Raw genomic sequence first — 15,281 nt, forward strand, 5'->3', positions numbered from 1 at the left:
TGGCCAGTTGCACAAACCAGAAAAAAGGATGCCATTCCTGACTTTTTCTCACCCCCATCCATCCATCCATCCCGCCTCCTAAGGAACAGCTCTCCCATCAACCACCAAACCTCCTCCCTCGGAGCCGGACCCTCACTCACCTGGAATGCTGCTGCAGCCTCCCTTGCCTATCCTCCTTTCCCACCTTAAAAATCTCATTTACCAACAGAAAAGTTCATTAGCCAAATTGGGGGCATGCTGCCGCAGTGCTGAGCCATTATCAGGCACAAAAGAAAGTCTTATCCCTGTCACTTACAAAATTAACTCCAAGGAACTCAGGCACTGAAGGTCACGGCACACCCTCCTTCCCAAGAAGTCCTGGAGTGTGGCCAGGGGGTGGTGGCAGTGACCAGGGGTGGTCACTCACAGCCCCAGACCATGACGGAGCAGGAACCCCACCGCGGTCGGGTCACGCACTGACACCCTTCCCCAGCTCACCCCAGGACACTCTGAACATGAGGCCAGCTGCTCCCGTATCATTAAGCAGCTGGCACAGGGCCCTGGGAAACGTCTTAAGTAGATGACCACTGGCTCTGATGACCACACTGGTCAGCAGAGCTGACCACGTTTCTGAGAGCAGCTGCCCTGAGCTCTACGAATCAGAATCTAGGGAGAGGTGAAAGGGCTTGTGGCTGGTGACTCCAAGGCAAGCTGTCCCTCCTCTGTGGTCTCCGCCACCCCCAACCTCCACCATGCATTTCATCCTCCTTAGACTGAAGGACCCAGGGGACCTAAAGGTCCCTGAGAACAAGCTGGGTTTCAATCCAGGCTTTGCCATGTACCACAGAAGTCAAGTCACCTGACCTCTGAGAGCCTCACTCTTCTCTGCTGTAAAATGGGCATGACAATCCCACTTCCTGGCACTGGTTAAATGAGATACACATAAAGCATTTGACACAAGCCTGGACATAGTGGGTCCTCAGTAAACAGTAGCAGTTACTATTATTACTGAAATAAAATAATGAAGCCCCTTCACTGACTTCGTGTATCCATTTGGAAAATGGTTCTATGGGATAAACGAGTGACTCCTGATTTTCATGAGACTTCTCTCATTCTGGGCTTTCTGTTCCCTTTGAGATTCAAAGGGTTGAAGAATTTGATCAAGGTCACATATTTGGTAAGTGGTAGATGCAGGATCTGAACCCAGTATTTCTGACCCCAAAGCTAAGCTCTTCTTGCCATACCATGTGCTAAGGAGGGGCAGCTGTGCAGACATGTGAGCCTGCAGACGGATGGCTACACCTGAACACATTTGTTGACCATGTTTTCCTTCTTACCAATCGCCAGTTGCATGGGAGACTTCAACAACCTTGAGTTCACATTGGCCATATGCAGTGGGTGGAAAATCTGTCATATTGGAGATCAGGAGACCCCAGGTCCAGACACAGCTCTGCCACAACTCACTGTGGCCCCTTAGCTGGGTCACAGCCTCTCTCCGAGCCCCTTCACCATCTGTAAAGAAGAAGGAAGGTTTCTGACTCTAAACAATGTTCCAGCCCAATTCCTTCCAAGGTCCTCCTCTAAGGCACCTGCTCTTAGGTTTGGAGGTGCCTGACACTTCTTACCATGCATCTTGCACCCTGACACAGTGTCACCCCACGGAGGCTGAGCACACCTGAACCACCTGCGCTCCGTCTCCTCAGAGAGCGGCACAAAGGAATAAAGGTAGACTTCAGGAATTCCCTGACTCCCCATGAGGCAGTTTCGTGGGGATGAAAGATTCTGGAAATGGAAGATCTCCTTGGAATGTAAAATCCACAAGCTGGGGTACGTGATAACCACTGATCAGCAAAGAAGAATAACAATGATAGCATGAAGGCTTTTTTTCCCCTCGCTGTAAATGAAAGAGATGCATTGGGTGTCTAATTAGCAAAATATTACATAATTGGTGTAATCTGGTACTATTCCCTTTTTGACAGCCTCTGCTGTGCTGTCCCATTTCAAGCTAGAGCTGCCGGTAATATCAGCTGATAATTGTAATAGTGAAAATGAAAAATCAAATCAGAGTCATTGGAGGCTCCCATTAAATTGATTTAAGCCTGGAAAAATTAATGGGATTCCCTTGCCTCCCCCGCTCTTCCCCCGCCTGGTCTCTGCCTTGCTCTGCCCCAGAGCAGAGCTGCCACATGAAGAGAGAGGTTGGGTGGGGGTCTGCCCCTCGGCCTGTGACCCGCTCCCACCCTGCAAAATGGGCAGAATCCACCTCCCCTGAAGGCAATGGTGGGAGTCAGTAATAGAATAGGGTAAAGGGCCCAACGCCGGGGCCTGGACACAGCGGGTATATCTTTCCTTTCCCATGAGGACCAAGCCTCTGAGACAGAACAACAAGTTTGATAATGCCAAGAAGTGGAGTCAGTATGATGTGTGTCCCATCTGTTCAAGTGACAGAAATCACCTCAAACCAGCTTAGAGATAAAAGAACGTTTATCAGCTCATGAAACTTGGAAGAGTCCAGAGGAAGGGCTGGTCCAATGATGTCACCACACCATCTTTTCTGTCCTCTCCCATGGCAGCTGGAATTGTTCTACAACGAGCTGGTGTGGGGATGGGGGTGGGGAACATGACCACAGACAACTTCTGGATTCATTTCGGTCCCAGTTTAGCAACCTCAGAAGAAACAGCTTCTCTCACCCAGCATCAATATATAAAGCCCAGGGAAGGGCCCTGATTGGTTCATCTAGAGTCACATGCCCATCTCTGAGCCAATCACTACTGCCAGGTGGCTTAATATTACATTGACTAGGCCTGGGTCCCAACGCATTCCTGGGACTGAAGGAACAAGGTGTTAATAGGATTGGCACCCGCACCAGGAGAGCAGGCGAAGGGGCATCCTGAAAGAATGGCTTTACTACCGGAAGAGGAGGAGGCATGAGGTTACAGAAAAGGAACCATCCCAAAGTTTAGCATCTTCGAACAACACTCTTTATGATGATGTCATGTTTCTGTGGGTTGACTGGGTTCAGTTTGGTGGTTCTTTTGCTCGATGTGACATCATCTGGATCTGTAGTCATCTGGGGACTTGACCAGGCAACAGCGTCCAAGACAGCTCACCTGAGTGCGTGGTGCCCAAGGCCAGGACTCTCTCTCAGGTCTTCTCTGTCTCTGTGGGTCTGCCCCAGTTGCCTCTCCAGCAGGGTAGCTGGACTTCCCATACGGCAGCTCAGGGCTCCCAAAAGCATGAAAGAAGAAACTACCAGGCCCAGAAATGGCATAGTGTCACGTCCATCATATTCCATTGTCAAGCAGAAAGACAGACGCAGATTCAAGAGGAAGGTAAGAAACTTCTCAATGGGGACAGGGCCAAAGAATCTTCAGCATTTTGAACCCATCCTGGGAGGATTGAGCAAACAATGGCAGTAGGTATGCCCCCTAATGTCCACTCAGCTGTGAATTAACTCCAGAAACACTCATGGAGGCCCTGCTCAGTGCCAGGCCTTGTGCCAGGGGCTGGGCCTGAAGCTGGACCTCCCCACGACCCCCTCCCTTGTCAGGGGGAGGGTCCTATGACTGGGCTGTTGTGTATTTGTTGTCATGGGAGCCAAGCCATTCTGGAGGCACAGGTGCTCCTACAGGTCTTTCCCCATGAGGCAGTCCAGTGAAACATGGGAAAAGAAGAGGAGAAGGCCTTTCCCTGGGAAAGAAATGCTCAGGGGCTCCGAGGGGGACTCTTTGAGCTGTCAAAGGTGGGGTTTCTCACTCTCCCTCATCAGAGCAGAAAGGTTCTGGAACCAAATTGGCCTGTGTTTGAGTCCAGGGCCTCCAAAGACCAGCCTTGAAGCCTTGAATGGGTCCCTTTGGCTCTCTGCACCTCAGTTTCCTCATCTCTAAAATGGGGTTGATAATTACCCACCTCATCTAGCTCTAAGGAGGAAATGGACTCACATGTAGAAAAGCTAGTACAGTGCCTGACACACAGTAGGTGCTCAATAATGAGGCCCTATTAAGACAGGTTACCACCACTCCCCGATGTCTCAACCTGTTCCAAGGTCTGTGCTGTGTTCCAAGGACACCCTGCCCTGTGGTTTCATCTCAGCCGATTCAGCTTCTTCATACCCAGGCCCCCAGTCCTGAGCATGCCTGGAGGAGCTGGTCCCAGTGTCCTTCCCTCGTCTAACCATCCCCAGGAGAGCACTGGCCCCTCTGAGCTCCTCCATCCCTGCCTGTGGGGTTCAGGCCAGCTCAGAGGGGTTGGATTCAACATACTCATTTCATTTCACACACATTGAGTTTGGGCCTCTTGAACCTCATATCCAGAGAAACATGCAAATTGATGCAAATGATCCCTGATTTATGCAAAACAGCATGCAAATGTATGTCCCTGGATTTGCCAAAGAAAAAGGCCCAGTCACCTAATTTAGCAGAAATAACAGGGGGATAAAATTGTGTCTGTCAGTCAGAGTTAGGTTCAGGCTCAAAGAACTCTGGAGGCCTTCTGGAACAGAGCTGAGGGATCCCTAATCGCCCTGGGCCACAGACCCTGACCACAACCCTTGGAACCAGGAGCCCCCAGCCCTGGGTTTGCCAACAGAGCCCAGCTTCACAGTGGTGCCCTGTTCCCCTGCAGCTGAGCTCCCAGGATCTCCCTTCCCTCCAGATGGGGCCCTGGAAGAGGATGCTCCCCAGCCCCACCTCCCTGCCCGCATATACCCCCATGCTCACTACCTATCAGGCCCATTGCTAATAGCATTCAATTAAAAACAGCCACCACCGAGTGGGCAGGCCCTGTGCTGAGTACTTTCCACACACGGCTCCTTCACTCCTGGCAGCAGCCCAGGATAAGGAACTGTTATCACCATCTTACAACAGGTGAAACTGAGACCAGCAAGTGGGAGGCCCCACAGCTGTGAGACCCACCCCCCCAAACCAGCTTTCTCTCCCCTACACATTGGGTCTCCAAGGACCTTTTCTTTTCACACCTGTGTTGGCCTCGAGGCTAGGGGCTTAGCTCCAGGAGGGCAAGGACTGTATCTGCTCCGGAGCCCTGCCCTGAGCCTGGGGCACAGCAATGAATGAAGCCCGCTCTGGGGTATCACTTGCTCAAACACAGGTATGTTTTCTGCAAACTTAAACTGCCTATTTTATGGACCCCTTAAACAGCTCACAATGTGATACCTATCAGGACAGTTTTCACTGCACTTTGTCCTTATTTTCCAAAAACACTTGGTGAGAGGAACCAGTTTCTCTGTGTCCTGAGGCAGCAGAACCAGTAAGACTTTCTGCACACACTGCTGAGTTCTCCGAGCTATGCCTCTCTAAAGGAGGTGCTAAGGGCTCACAACGTGCCTGGCACGTTTCACGCTCTAAAGAGGTGCATCTCAGATACAGACGCCTGGCAGGGCTCCTGTGTGAGATAATAAGCCAGTTAATGAGGGCTCACCGTGGGCCAGGGGTTGCTCGGAGCATTTTACATGAATTAACTCATTTCATCCTCAAAACAGCTCATGCGATCAGTGCTGTTACTATCCCCACATTCTAGAAGAGGAAACCGAAGCTAAAGGTCCGCAAACATTCTGTGGCTTGCACTGGCACCTGGGCCCCTGTTCTCACACCTCTGTCCTCAGGCAGCAGAGGGAGGGGGCGGGGCTGGGACAGGGGTTGAGGATAGGGCGGCAGGGAGTGCAGGGTTAAGGGTATGGGCATTAAGGCCACAGCCCTGGGGTCCTCTTCTGTGCTGTGTGACCCTGGGCAATTGACTTCACCTCTCTGAGCCTCAGTTTCCTCATCTGTAAAGTGGGGATAACAACAGACCCTCCTTGGGGGGTGGTTGTGCCGATTCCTTGCCATCAAGGTTATAACGCACTTAATACGGTGCCTGGACCTGGACGAGAGCTCAGCACCTCTGTATTACTATTGGGCAGGACTTGGGCTCACAGAGGTGGGGACCCGTGGGTCACACGCAAAGTGGTGACAGAGACAAAACTCAAACCCACATCTCCTGACTAAAGCCACAGCACCCTCTCCACAACACAGCCTGCCCATCCATCGGAGGGGCTGGCTTCCAGGATGGGGCACCTGTAAGAATCTGTTCCCTGCAGAGAAGGAGCCAGCTGTCTGCCTGGGGGAGAGAGCCCATAATGGCCAGGCTTCTCAACAGGAAAGGTTTGTGGTTTCTGTTGATATGAAAAGATAACAAGAAATAGCTCAGGTAATTATATTAATCTTCCTCAATTTACACATTCTTGCTATCTGCTATTTCCCCAGGAAAGTGTAAATGAGGGGTTGAGAGCAGTTCAGCAGCGCTGTAATTAGGTCTGTGTTGTGAAAAAGTTTCTGTTGTGTGTCTTGTTATCAGATCTCTTCACATTGAGGGTCCTGCCTCCCCTGTCAGACTGGAAGCTCACCAAGGGCAAGGGATTATCTCCCACTTCAGGCTGGGGGTCTCCACCATCTGATTGGAGAATCCTCCAAGGGAAGAGATAGATCTCCCCCATCAGACTAGGGTCTCCTCCTGGGGAGAAACTGTATCTTCCCCATCAAACTGGCAGATCCCTGAGAGTTGGGCTGGGTCTCCCCCATCGAGTCTGGGGTTCCCTAGAACAGGCCCATGTCTCCCTGTTGCTAGTCGCAACTTCTCCATCAAACTAGGTGAGAAAGGCTGTGAGTCCTCCATCAGACTGGGAGCTCCCTGAGAACAAGGACCTCTCCCCCATCAGACTTGGAACATTCTCGTCTGGCTCTGCCTTGCCCATCAAGACAGTCAGTGCTGTTAACACCCTCATATTTTGTGGCTTAAGCTGACTCCGTCCTCGTGTGGACCCCACCCACATGAACACACACGCACATGCATGGCAGTCTAAAGAGAGCAGGATCAGACCCACAGAAAGCAGGTTTCAGAGGTTCTGTGACCTGTAAGGAATAATGGGGCAAGTTTACATGTGTGTGTACTGGACTTTCATAGGGTCACACAAAACACGTTGGTGTCAGGAGGGCTGGTTCCCCTCAGACAGGACAAAAAGGAGCCCCACATGGTTCTGGCCTCAGGGAGGGACAGCTGAGGTTCCCCTGAGCTGAGCCTAGGATTTGGAAACAGGCCAGGAGAGCCTGGGCCAGAACACAGCCCCCACCCCTAGCCCAGCCCCAGTCCCTCCTGGAACCAGCCCTCCCAGAGTGGCAGACCTCTGCCCCCCCATCCTCGTCCCCCTCCCCGGGCTGTGTGCACTGCAGCTTACTGCTCCCTCTGAGCCTCTGTTTCTTCATCTCCCTCTCTTTCCAGTTAGTTTTGGTTTTTGGTTTTTCTGTTGTTGTTTGTTTCTTTTGTTTTAATATTTAGTTAGTTGCGCTGTGTCTTACCTGCAGCATGCAGGGTCTTCATTGCCATGTGCGGGATCTTTTTGTTGTGGCATGCGGGATCTAGTTCCCTGACCAGGGATCGAACCCAGGCCCCATGCATTGGGAGCGCAGAGTCTTAACCACTGGACCACCAGGGAAGTCCCCTTTTCCAGTTAAGTTTGAAGATTCACTGAAATAATGCTTGTAACAGTAGCAGCAGGACTAGAAGATGTAGTAATGATAGTAAGAGCTAATACCTAACATCTACTAAGCGCTCACAGCCACCTTGCAAGGAAGGCATTATTAACCCATTTATTCAGCTGAGGACGTGGAAGTACAGAAGCCTGTCCCTTGTCTAAGGCCGCATAGTAAATACATGATAGAGCCAAGATTCAAACGCAAATCTGCATCACTCCAAAGCCTGAATCTGCTGCACCACACCTCATTGCCTCCAGAAAGCCTCCCTCAATTGAATCTCCGTGGCACCAGTACCCTGCTTGCTGGACTGCATGTTCCATGAGAACAAGAACAATTTCATATCCCCAGTGATTCTAGTGCAAAGTACCCAGTTGTATAGCAAGGCGATGTGTTTGAGATATAAGCCCGAGGTTTATTTTCATCCCCTATAAATCTTGATGAGTCAACATCTCCCTGGCCCCCACCCCACTAAAACAATGCCAGATAGCGTGTGTGTGTGTGTGTGTGTGTGTGTGTGTGTGTGTGTGTGTGTTGCAAAGGAGGAGAGAGAAGTTGTTATGGGCTGAATGTGGGTCCCAACCACCAATGTGATGATATTTGGAAGTGGGGCCTGTGGGAGGTGATTATGTCATGAGGGTGGAGCCCTCATGAATGGGATTAGTGCCCTTATAATAAGTGGAAGAGACACCAGAGCATCTTCTCTCCATCACATGATGATACAGCAAGAAAGCAGCCTGCAAGCCAGGAAAAGAGCTCTTACCAGACACTGAATCATCCAGCACCTTGATCTGGGACTCCCCAGCCTCCAGGACTGAGAAAGAAATTGTTAAAGTCACCCAATGACGGTCTTTTGTTACAGCAGCCCAAGCTGACTAAGACATAGGGGATGAAACCTAAAAGAAACAACCAGCTTTGAGTTCCAAATTAGATATTTTTGTGTCCATAGCAAGACTATCTTCTTGGGCTTCCCTGGTGGTACAGTGGTTGAGAGTCTGCCTGCCGATGCAGGGGACACCGGTTCATGCCCCGGTCTGGGAAGATCCCACATGCCGCGGAGCGGCTGGGCCCGTGAGCCATGGCCGCTGAGCCTGCGCGTCCGGAGCCTGTGCTCTGCAACGGGAGAGGCCACAACAGTGAGAGGCCTGTGTACCGCAAAAAAAAAACCCAAAAACAAAGACTATCTTCTTGAAAACCTGGCTTTGTTGGGGAAGAAAACATTTAAAAATTATAAAAGCCACAGCCAGCTCTCCTGGGCACTCACTACAGCAGTCCATGCTCTACTGGGGGCACGGGGGATGCTCGGCCCGAGGCCATCTCTCTGGCTGCAGTGAAGCAGGCTGGAGGGCTGGATGAATGGCTCTGGGAGCAGCCTCGGCCAGGGACCCTACTGACAAGAGGTGGGGATGTATGCCCAGTGTCCTCACCCCGAAGCTGGGGAATCCTGAGGCTCTGCATGTCTCCCGAGCTCCCCAGCATGGGTCACCTGCTCAGTTAACACACACTGCTCTGGCTTCTGTCCCATCCCTGTCTCACGTCCCATCCCAGTGTCCCCAGTTTGAATCAAAATCCTTGTCTCAGGATCTGCTTCAGGGGAAACCCAGGCCAAGTCACTTCCTTTGATGAAGCAAGAGCAAAGCTCCACGTCTGAGCCCAGAGACCCCCACAGGCCACAGAGCAGCTCTTCCCAGGCCAGAAATCCCATTTTAATCAGCAAGTTGGAAATGGGGGAGACTGGAGGAGACAAGCCTGAGGATAGACACTATGGGGGCTCCCGGGGAGGGAAGCGCACTCCCAGCCCACACCCTGGGCCTCACAAGTCCAGGAGAAAGTCAGGAAGATGAAGGGAGACAGAGCCGTGGGCAGGGATCTGTGTCCCTGTCATGCCCACCAGGGTGGGAGAGGGATGGGGACAGCAGGGAAGAGGACGGTCTGGGCCAGCTTGTCTGCGATGGCCCAAGTGGTGAGTGTCCTTGTGTGCAGGGAAGGACAGCAGGAGGGAGAGAGCAGGCTGGGGCACCCATGGGTGGGTGGCGAGCAGCCTGCCATCAGCCTGAGATCCCCAATCCGCAGCTGCACAGAACCCCAGCTGGGAGACGGGTCCAGGTCACAGCTGCCTCCTGATGAGGGTCTCGTCTGGAGGCTGTATCTCCTCATCGGGGGTAAAGAAAAGAGTGGTTTTCCCTCAGGCAAGGGCAAGGGGCTAAGGCACATGGTCTGATATGCTCTGGGCCCTCGGAGCTATGGCATCCACGCCTCTCACTCCCTCCATCCCAACCACAGGGGCCCCAAGGACCACCCAGGCTGCCTCAGCCTCAGAGCCTCACCCCGGACCCTGCTCCCCGGGCTCTTCGCCCAGACCAATCAGTTCTTCGCCTCCTGTTCGACCTTGAACCCCCTTCCATCAGGCCATTCCCCACCACTCTGCCCGAATTCTTCTTGTCAAGGTCACCAACGGCCTCCACGTGGCTAAACTGAAGGTCAGTTCTCAGGCCTCGTCTTACCCTCTCCACAGCACTGGACGTGGAAGATCGTTCCCTCTTCCTTCCAACCCGCTCACGTGGCTTCCAGGACGTGTCGCCTTCTTGGTTTTCCCCTTGGTCTGGGCCGGGCCTTCTCAGGCTCCCTGGGTGTTGCGTTCATCTCCCAGACCTCCCAACACCCGCCGTCCCTGTGCTGTTCTCACGTCTCCTCCATCTCCTCTGCTCCCCTGAGATACAGCCAGGCTCACACCTGCCTCTAGCCTGGACCTCTCCCTGGACAGCTCCAAACGCACAGAGCCACCGCGCCCCCTGCTTCTCCACTCCGATGTCCAATGGCAACTCAACGGTAACGAGCCCCAAACCCAACTCCTGGTCTCCCCCTAGAAAACCAGCCATTCCACAGCTATCTCCAACCCCCGCCCCCACCTCAGTAAATGGCAGCTGTGTCCTTCCAGTTGCTCGGGCCAGACACCTTGGGGTCATCCCTCACTCCCCTTTCCCTCCCAGCCTACCCATCAGCTAACCCTGTGGACTCCAGCATCAGAACCCATCCACAATGACTGGCGCCCTTCACCTCCACCATGCCCACGGTGGTCCCGGCCTCCAGCATCTTGCACCTGGATTACAACAGGTGGTCTCCTGACCTCCACACTTCTACACCTGCCCCCACGCAGTCTCCTCATCTTAGCAGCCAAGAGTGATTGTTAGAAAGCCAGAGACAGACGGCATCATTCCTCGGCTCGAAACTCTCCGATGACCCCCCCATGTCACCAAGGAAAAGGCAAGGTCCCTCCACAAACTGACCTAGTAACACAGGACCAGCTCCTACGCCCCCTCCCCGCCTCCGTTCCAGCTGCCCTCCTGCCTCGGCGCTTTGCACTTGCTGTTCCCTCCGCCCGAAATGTTCTAGGGCCTCATGTCTGCTCCTCCTTCAGCTCTTTGCTCAAACGTCACATCATCAGTGAGGCTTCCCCAGCCACCCGGTTTAACATCAGAGTCCCCTCTCCAGTGCTTTCTAACACCCTTCTGTGTGTCATTCCTCTCCAGAGCACAGACGCCATCTGACACATTTTACTTATTTATCTTCTGTTCCCTCTGCAACCCCCGTAGAATGGGGGGCAGGTGCGTACCGGGTGTCTGGTTCACCAGTCTACCCAGTGCCCATCTGGATCCGGGTCCTGGCACATAGTAGGCTTTCAATAAACCCTGAATGAATGGTACCCAGCTCCCATGGCAGGAACTGTCTACCATCCCCTCCCTGAGACACAGAGAGGTTAAGGTGCTTGCCTGATGTCACACAGCTAGTAAGTGGGTAAAGCACAGTTGGAACTCTGTCTCCCAAGTTTTGCTCTTGGGGGCAGAGTCACCTGGGGGCTAAGAGTCTGGCTCTGGCGGCAGACAGACCTACCTCAGTCTTGGCCTTGACACTTTTCAGGAAGCTGCTTAACTTCCCTGAGCCTCAGATCCCTTACCGGCAAAATGAGGCAAACAGAGCGGCTACTCAGGCTCGGCTACGAGGATGAAACGAGCCAGCGCACCCAGAGCACTTGCGGTTATTACAACTCTGCTGAATATCTAAAGTGAGGGCCTCTCCTCTCCTATGCGAGGCACATCCTCCACTCGACTCCGGAGCCGTTTCCGACGCCCCCCGCTCCTCCCTCGCTCTGTTGTCAGAGACTCGAGAGAGGAGCCGTTGACTGATATGATAATTTCACTACAGTAGCAGAGTCATTCAATTGCTCAGTGACAGATTTCACGGGCCCCATCACATCTCCCGGGTCCTCTTCAGCGGAGCGAGCTGCAGGGCTAGGATCTAACAGACCCGCAAAGCTCTCAGACACTAACGCCTGCACAAAAGGGGGAGACTTCTTAATATGAACAGCCTGCCTCAAATTGTTGGGAACAAGGCAGGCTACGACGACATAAGCAATCATCACAGAGCCGCTGCTGGAGGACCATTCTGGTGCTTTCCATGGACCTGTTAACACTTGTCCTCGGTAATTCTTCAAGGCATCATCATCCCCATGTTAGAGGCGAGGAAACCGAGGCCTGGAGGTGAAGGGATGCCCTGGAAGACACACGGCAGGGCTGTGGCAGAGCTGGACGTGAATGCAGGCCTGCCGGATCCTAGACTCCAGGCTTGTCTGTTGTCCCAAGCGGCCTCTACCTACCAGTCGCTGTCCCAGGAAAAGTCCCGTCCAGCTCCCCCAGGGAGCCCCACCCAGACAGTGCACTCACTAATTAACTTGAGCAATGAAAATGAAGACATGTTCTTTTTTTTTTTTTTTTTTTGTGGTACGCGGGCCTCTCACTGTTGTGGCCTCTCCCGTTGCAGAGCACAGGCTCCAGACGCGCAGGCTCAGCGGCCGTGGCTCACGGGCCCAGCCGCTCCGCGGCATGTGGGATCTTCCCGGACCAGGGCACGAACCCGTGTCCCCTGCATCGGCAGGCGGGCTCTCAACCACTGCGCCACCAGGGAAGCCCAAGACATGTTCTTTATCCCATTTGTACTTAGAAAGGACCCTCCTCTCCCATTGGAGGTAACAAGCCTCCCTTTGATACAAAATGGGAAACTGAGGCCCAGAGAAGATGGGTTCATCTGGAGTGGATGTAGTTGGCCAGTGTCCAGGGCCAGGGTTCCTCCAGACACAGCTTCCCCCTCCTCCTCCTGGGCAACCATGCTGGAACACTCACTCGCACCCCACCCCCCGCCAGGAATAAGCCAACCTGTGCACAGGCTTTTCCCTCCACAAGGCCCTTCCCCTTCCCTGCAGCACCCTTGACCTCCCCCAGCCCTCGCCCACTGGCTCACGCCTGCCCTACCCGCTAAGCATGTACTTCCTGAGGACAAGGGACAGGGCTGGCTGGGGCCTTGCTCACCTCCGTGGCCCCAGCAACTAGCATGGTGCCTGCGTACAGCGGGGCTCAAGGGGCGTGTGAAAGGAGCGAACAAGGAAGTGACTCCTCCAGTGCACGAGGTCCCATCGGGTAGTCGGGACACGGCTGAAATGTCCCCTCCCTGGCGGCTCTTCGCCTGGGTTCGCGGAGCTTCCCATGGAATCGCATCGAGCCGTGAGGCCGGGTCTCATTTCGAGGTTTGCCTCCCGCCTCGGCTTCCCTCCTCCCTGTATCCCAGTGTGGCCGCCGTTACGTGTGGAAGGAAGGACAGGCGGGTGGGTGGGTGGTGGGCAAACAGACACACCGACAGATGACAGAGAGGTGGATGGTTGGGTGGGAAGATGGAGGGAACACTTCCCTTCTGGGTGGTGGGTTTGGGTTTTGGTGTTTTTTCTATAGGCAGCTCCAGAAACTTAAGGATGGAGATTGAGCCAGTTCCCCACCTGCCAATCCCACCCCACAGCCTAGGCTCTGCTGCCAGCCCCTGGAACCCACCCCATCCTCCCTCAGACCCAGGGACCTCAGCCCCCTCCCTCGTGGCTCTGTTGCCCTTACCAACAGCCCCAGACCCTCACCCTCCACACAGTGAAGCCCTTCAGTTTCTTTTCCTCCCAGGTTTGCCAGATGGATGCCAAGGCCTGTGCCTCCACACCATTACAGAGCTGGGGCCCAGCCTTCTCTTCCAAAAACTTTCAGAAAAGAAACTCCCAAGAGCCCCTCCCCGAGCAGAAGAGAACTTTCTGGGGTGATGGAAACAGTCGTACCTGTGCTGTTCAATGCGGTTGGCACTCACCACCTGGGCACCTTGAGCCACACTAGAAATGTGGCTAATGGGACTGCACAATTGAATCTGTGATTTTATTTCATTTTAATTAATTAAAAAATTAAACAGTTACATGTGACCAACGGCGACTGCACCGGACAGCACAGTTCTAGGGCCTGTTCTCGCGATGCCTGGCCTGGATCCTTCCTGCTGGTTCCAGAACAACCCCTATCCAGTGACAGCTGCCCTGTCTCTTCGCCCATCACATCTCGAAACAACAAAACAAAACAAAAAACCAACCCTCAATCCAAGTACTGACGTTATTCTTGCCTTTTATTCCAGCATCTCCCAGAGCTCCAATATGTACAGACTTTATACACATATAATATACACCATATATACGTATTTATATATATTCACACACCAGCCCACACACTCTCATACACTCACACACACGCACCCTTCCGGGAAGAGTGCGTGGCCGCCCCTGAGCCCCGCTCGGGCCTGGACAAGAGGCACTGGGCTTGCCAGGCAATTGTGAGGTTTTGTGTTTTTTGCTTTTAAAAAGAAGGCCATCTTCTCCAGAGGTGTCCTCCCTCTCCCCAAACCCAAACCACTCCCCTAAACACTCTGAATTTTTTTTTTTCTTAAAAAGGAAGAGGCTTTCCTCTGCCCTGCTCAGGTAGTTACCAGAGTTCCAGGCCCGTCCGCATGGCGCCGTGCAGGTCCCTGGAAGGCACTGCCACCTAGTGCTCCCTGGGGACCCTGGACCGCTGGGAGGGCCCACAGCAGGCCGAGAGCCTGGCTTGGCTACGGCCAGGCCTGCAGCTGCGCGGCCTGCGGGGGGGCTATAGCGTCAAGGGCACCTGCCAGATGAGGAGGGCGCTGTCCGTCTCCCCACACAGGGCTGGTTTCCCACTGCCGCCCGGGGCGCCGCCGAAGTTGCGGTAGCCCTGCCCTCCGGAGATGATGGCCACCGAGCAGATCTCCTTGCGGTGGGCGTCCCGGGCACAGGGCCGGCTGCGCACCCAGACGTCGGGGTCATCAGCCATCTCGTAGATGGAGCCGTCCTCCTCACTGTGCTCCAGGGCTGAGCCGTCCATGGGCTCCGGCTCCCGCACGGAGAGCAGCGGGCCCGGGAGGTGGGCGGTAGAACGCAGGCGGTACTGCAGAAGGATGCCCTTCTTGCGGGTCAGCTCTCGGCCCACGTGGCTCGCAGGCACGGGTGCTGGCTCGTGAGCCTGACTGTCTGGCTTGTCCTCCTCGGCTTGCGGCCCCTCGGCCTCCTCCTGGTCACTCCGCAGGATATCGGGGGCCAAGATGCTGGAGGCCACGGCCAAAAAGGCCACAGGCCCACAGTGACCGTTGAGCGAGACCATGCCTTTCCCTGCAGGAAGAGGGCAGAGAGAAGGGGCCCAAAGGCCCAGAGTTTTAGAGACCCAACAGGTCTCTTGGAGAATTTCTGGGGTTTGTTATTGGTTTTTTTTTTTTTTTGGTTACTGCAATCTACGTTGTTATCTTCCCAGAAGGCCATGGGTCTGGGGGAGGGCCCTCAATGCTCCAGGGTTACTTTCTTTGGAGAACTGGAGCAGGGGAACACGAATGACTTTACAAACCACATGGGGAACCTCGGT

At 53.9% G+C, this 15,281-nt stretch overlaps 1 protein-coding gene across 3 annotated transcripts in view; it reads right to left on the reverse strand.

Annotated features, from left to right (window-relative positions):
- Positions 1-14,480: 14,480 nt before the first annotated feature.
- ARHGEF10L (Rho guanine nucleotide exchange factor 10 like) overlaps positions 14,481-15,281 on the reverse strand; it is a 143,179-nt gene continuing 142,378 nt past the window's right edge. For all 3 annotated transcript variants that reach the window (XM_082833713.1, XM_082833714.1, XM_082833712.1), the window contains one exon: positions 14,481-15,034. In XM_082833713.1, coding sequence (XP_082689839.1) covers positions 14,496-15,034 — 539 coding nt within the window. In that variant the 3' untranslated portion in view covers positions 14,481-14,495. The remainder of the gene's footprint in view (positions 15,035-15,281) is intronic.

The sequence above is a fragment of the Leucopleurus acutus genome (assembly GCF_964270905.1).
Source record: "Leucopleurus acutus genome assembly, chromosome: 2".
Classification (NCBI taxonomy): Eukaryota; Metazoa; Chordata; class Mammalia; order Artiodactyla; family Delphinidae; genus Leucopleurus; species Leucopleurus acutus.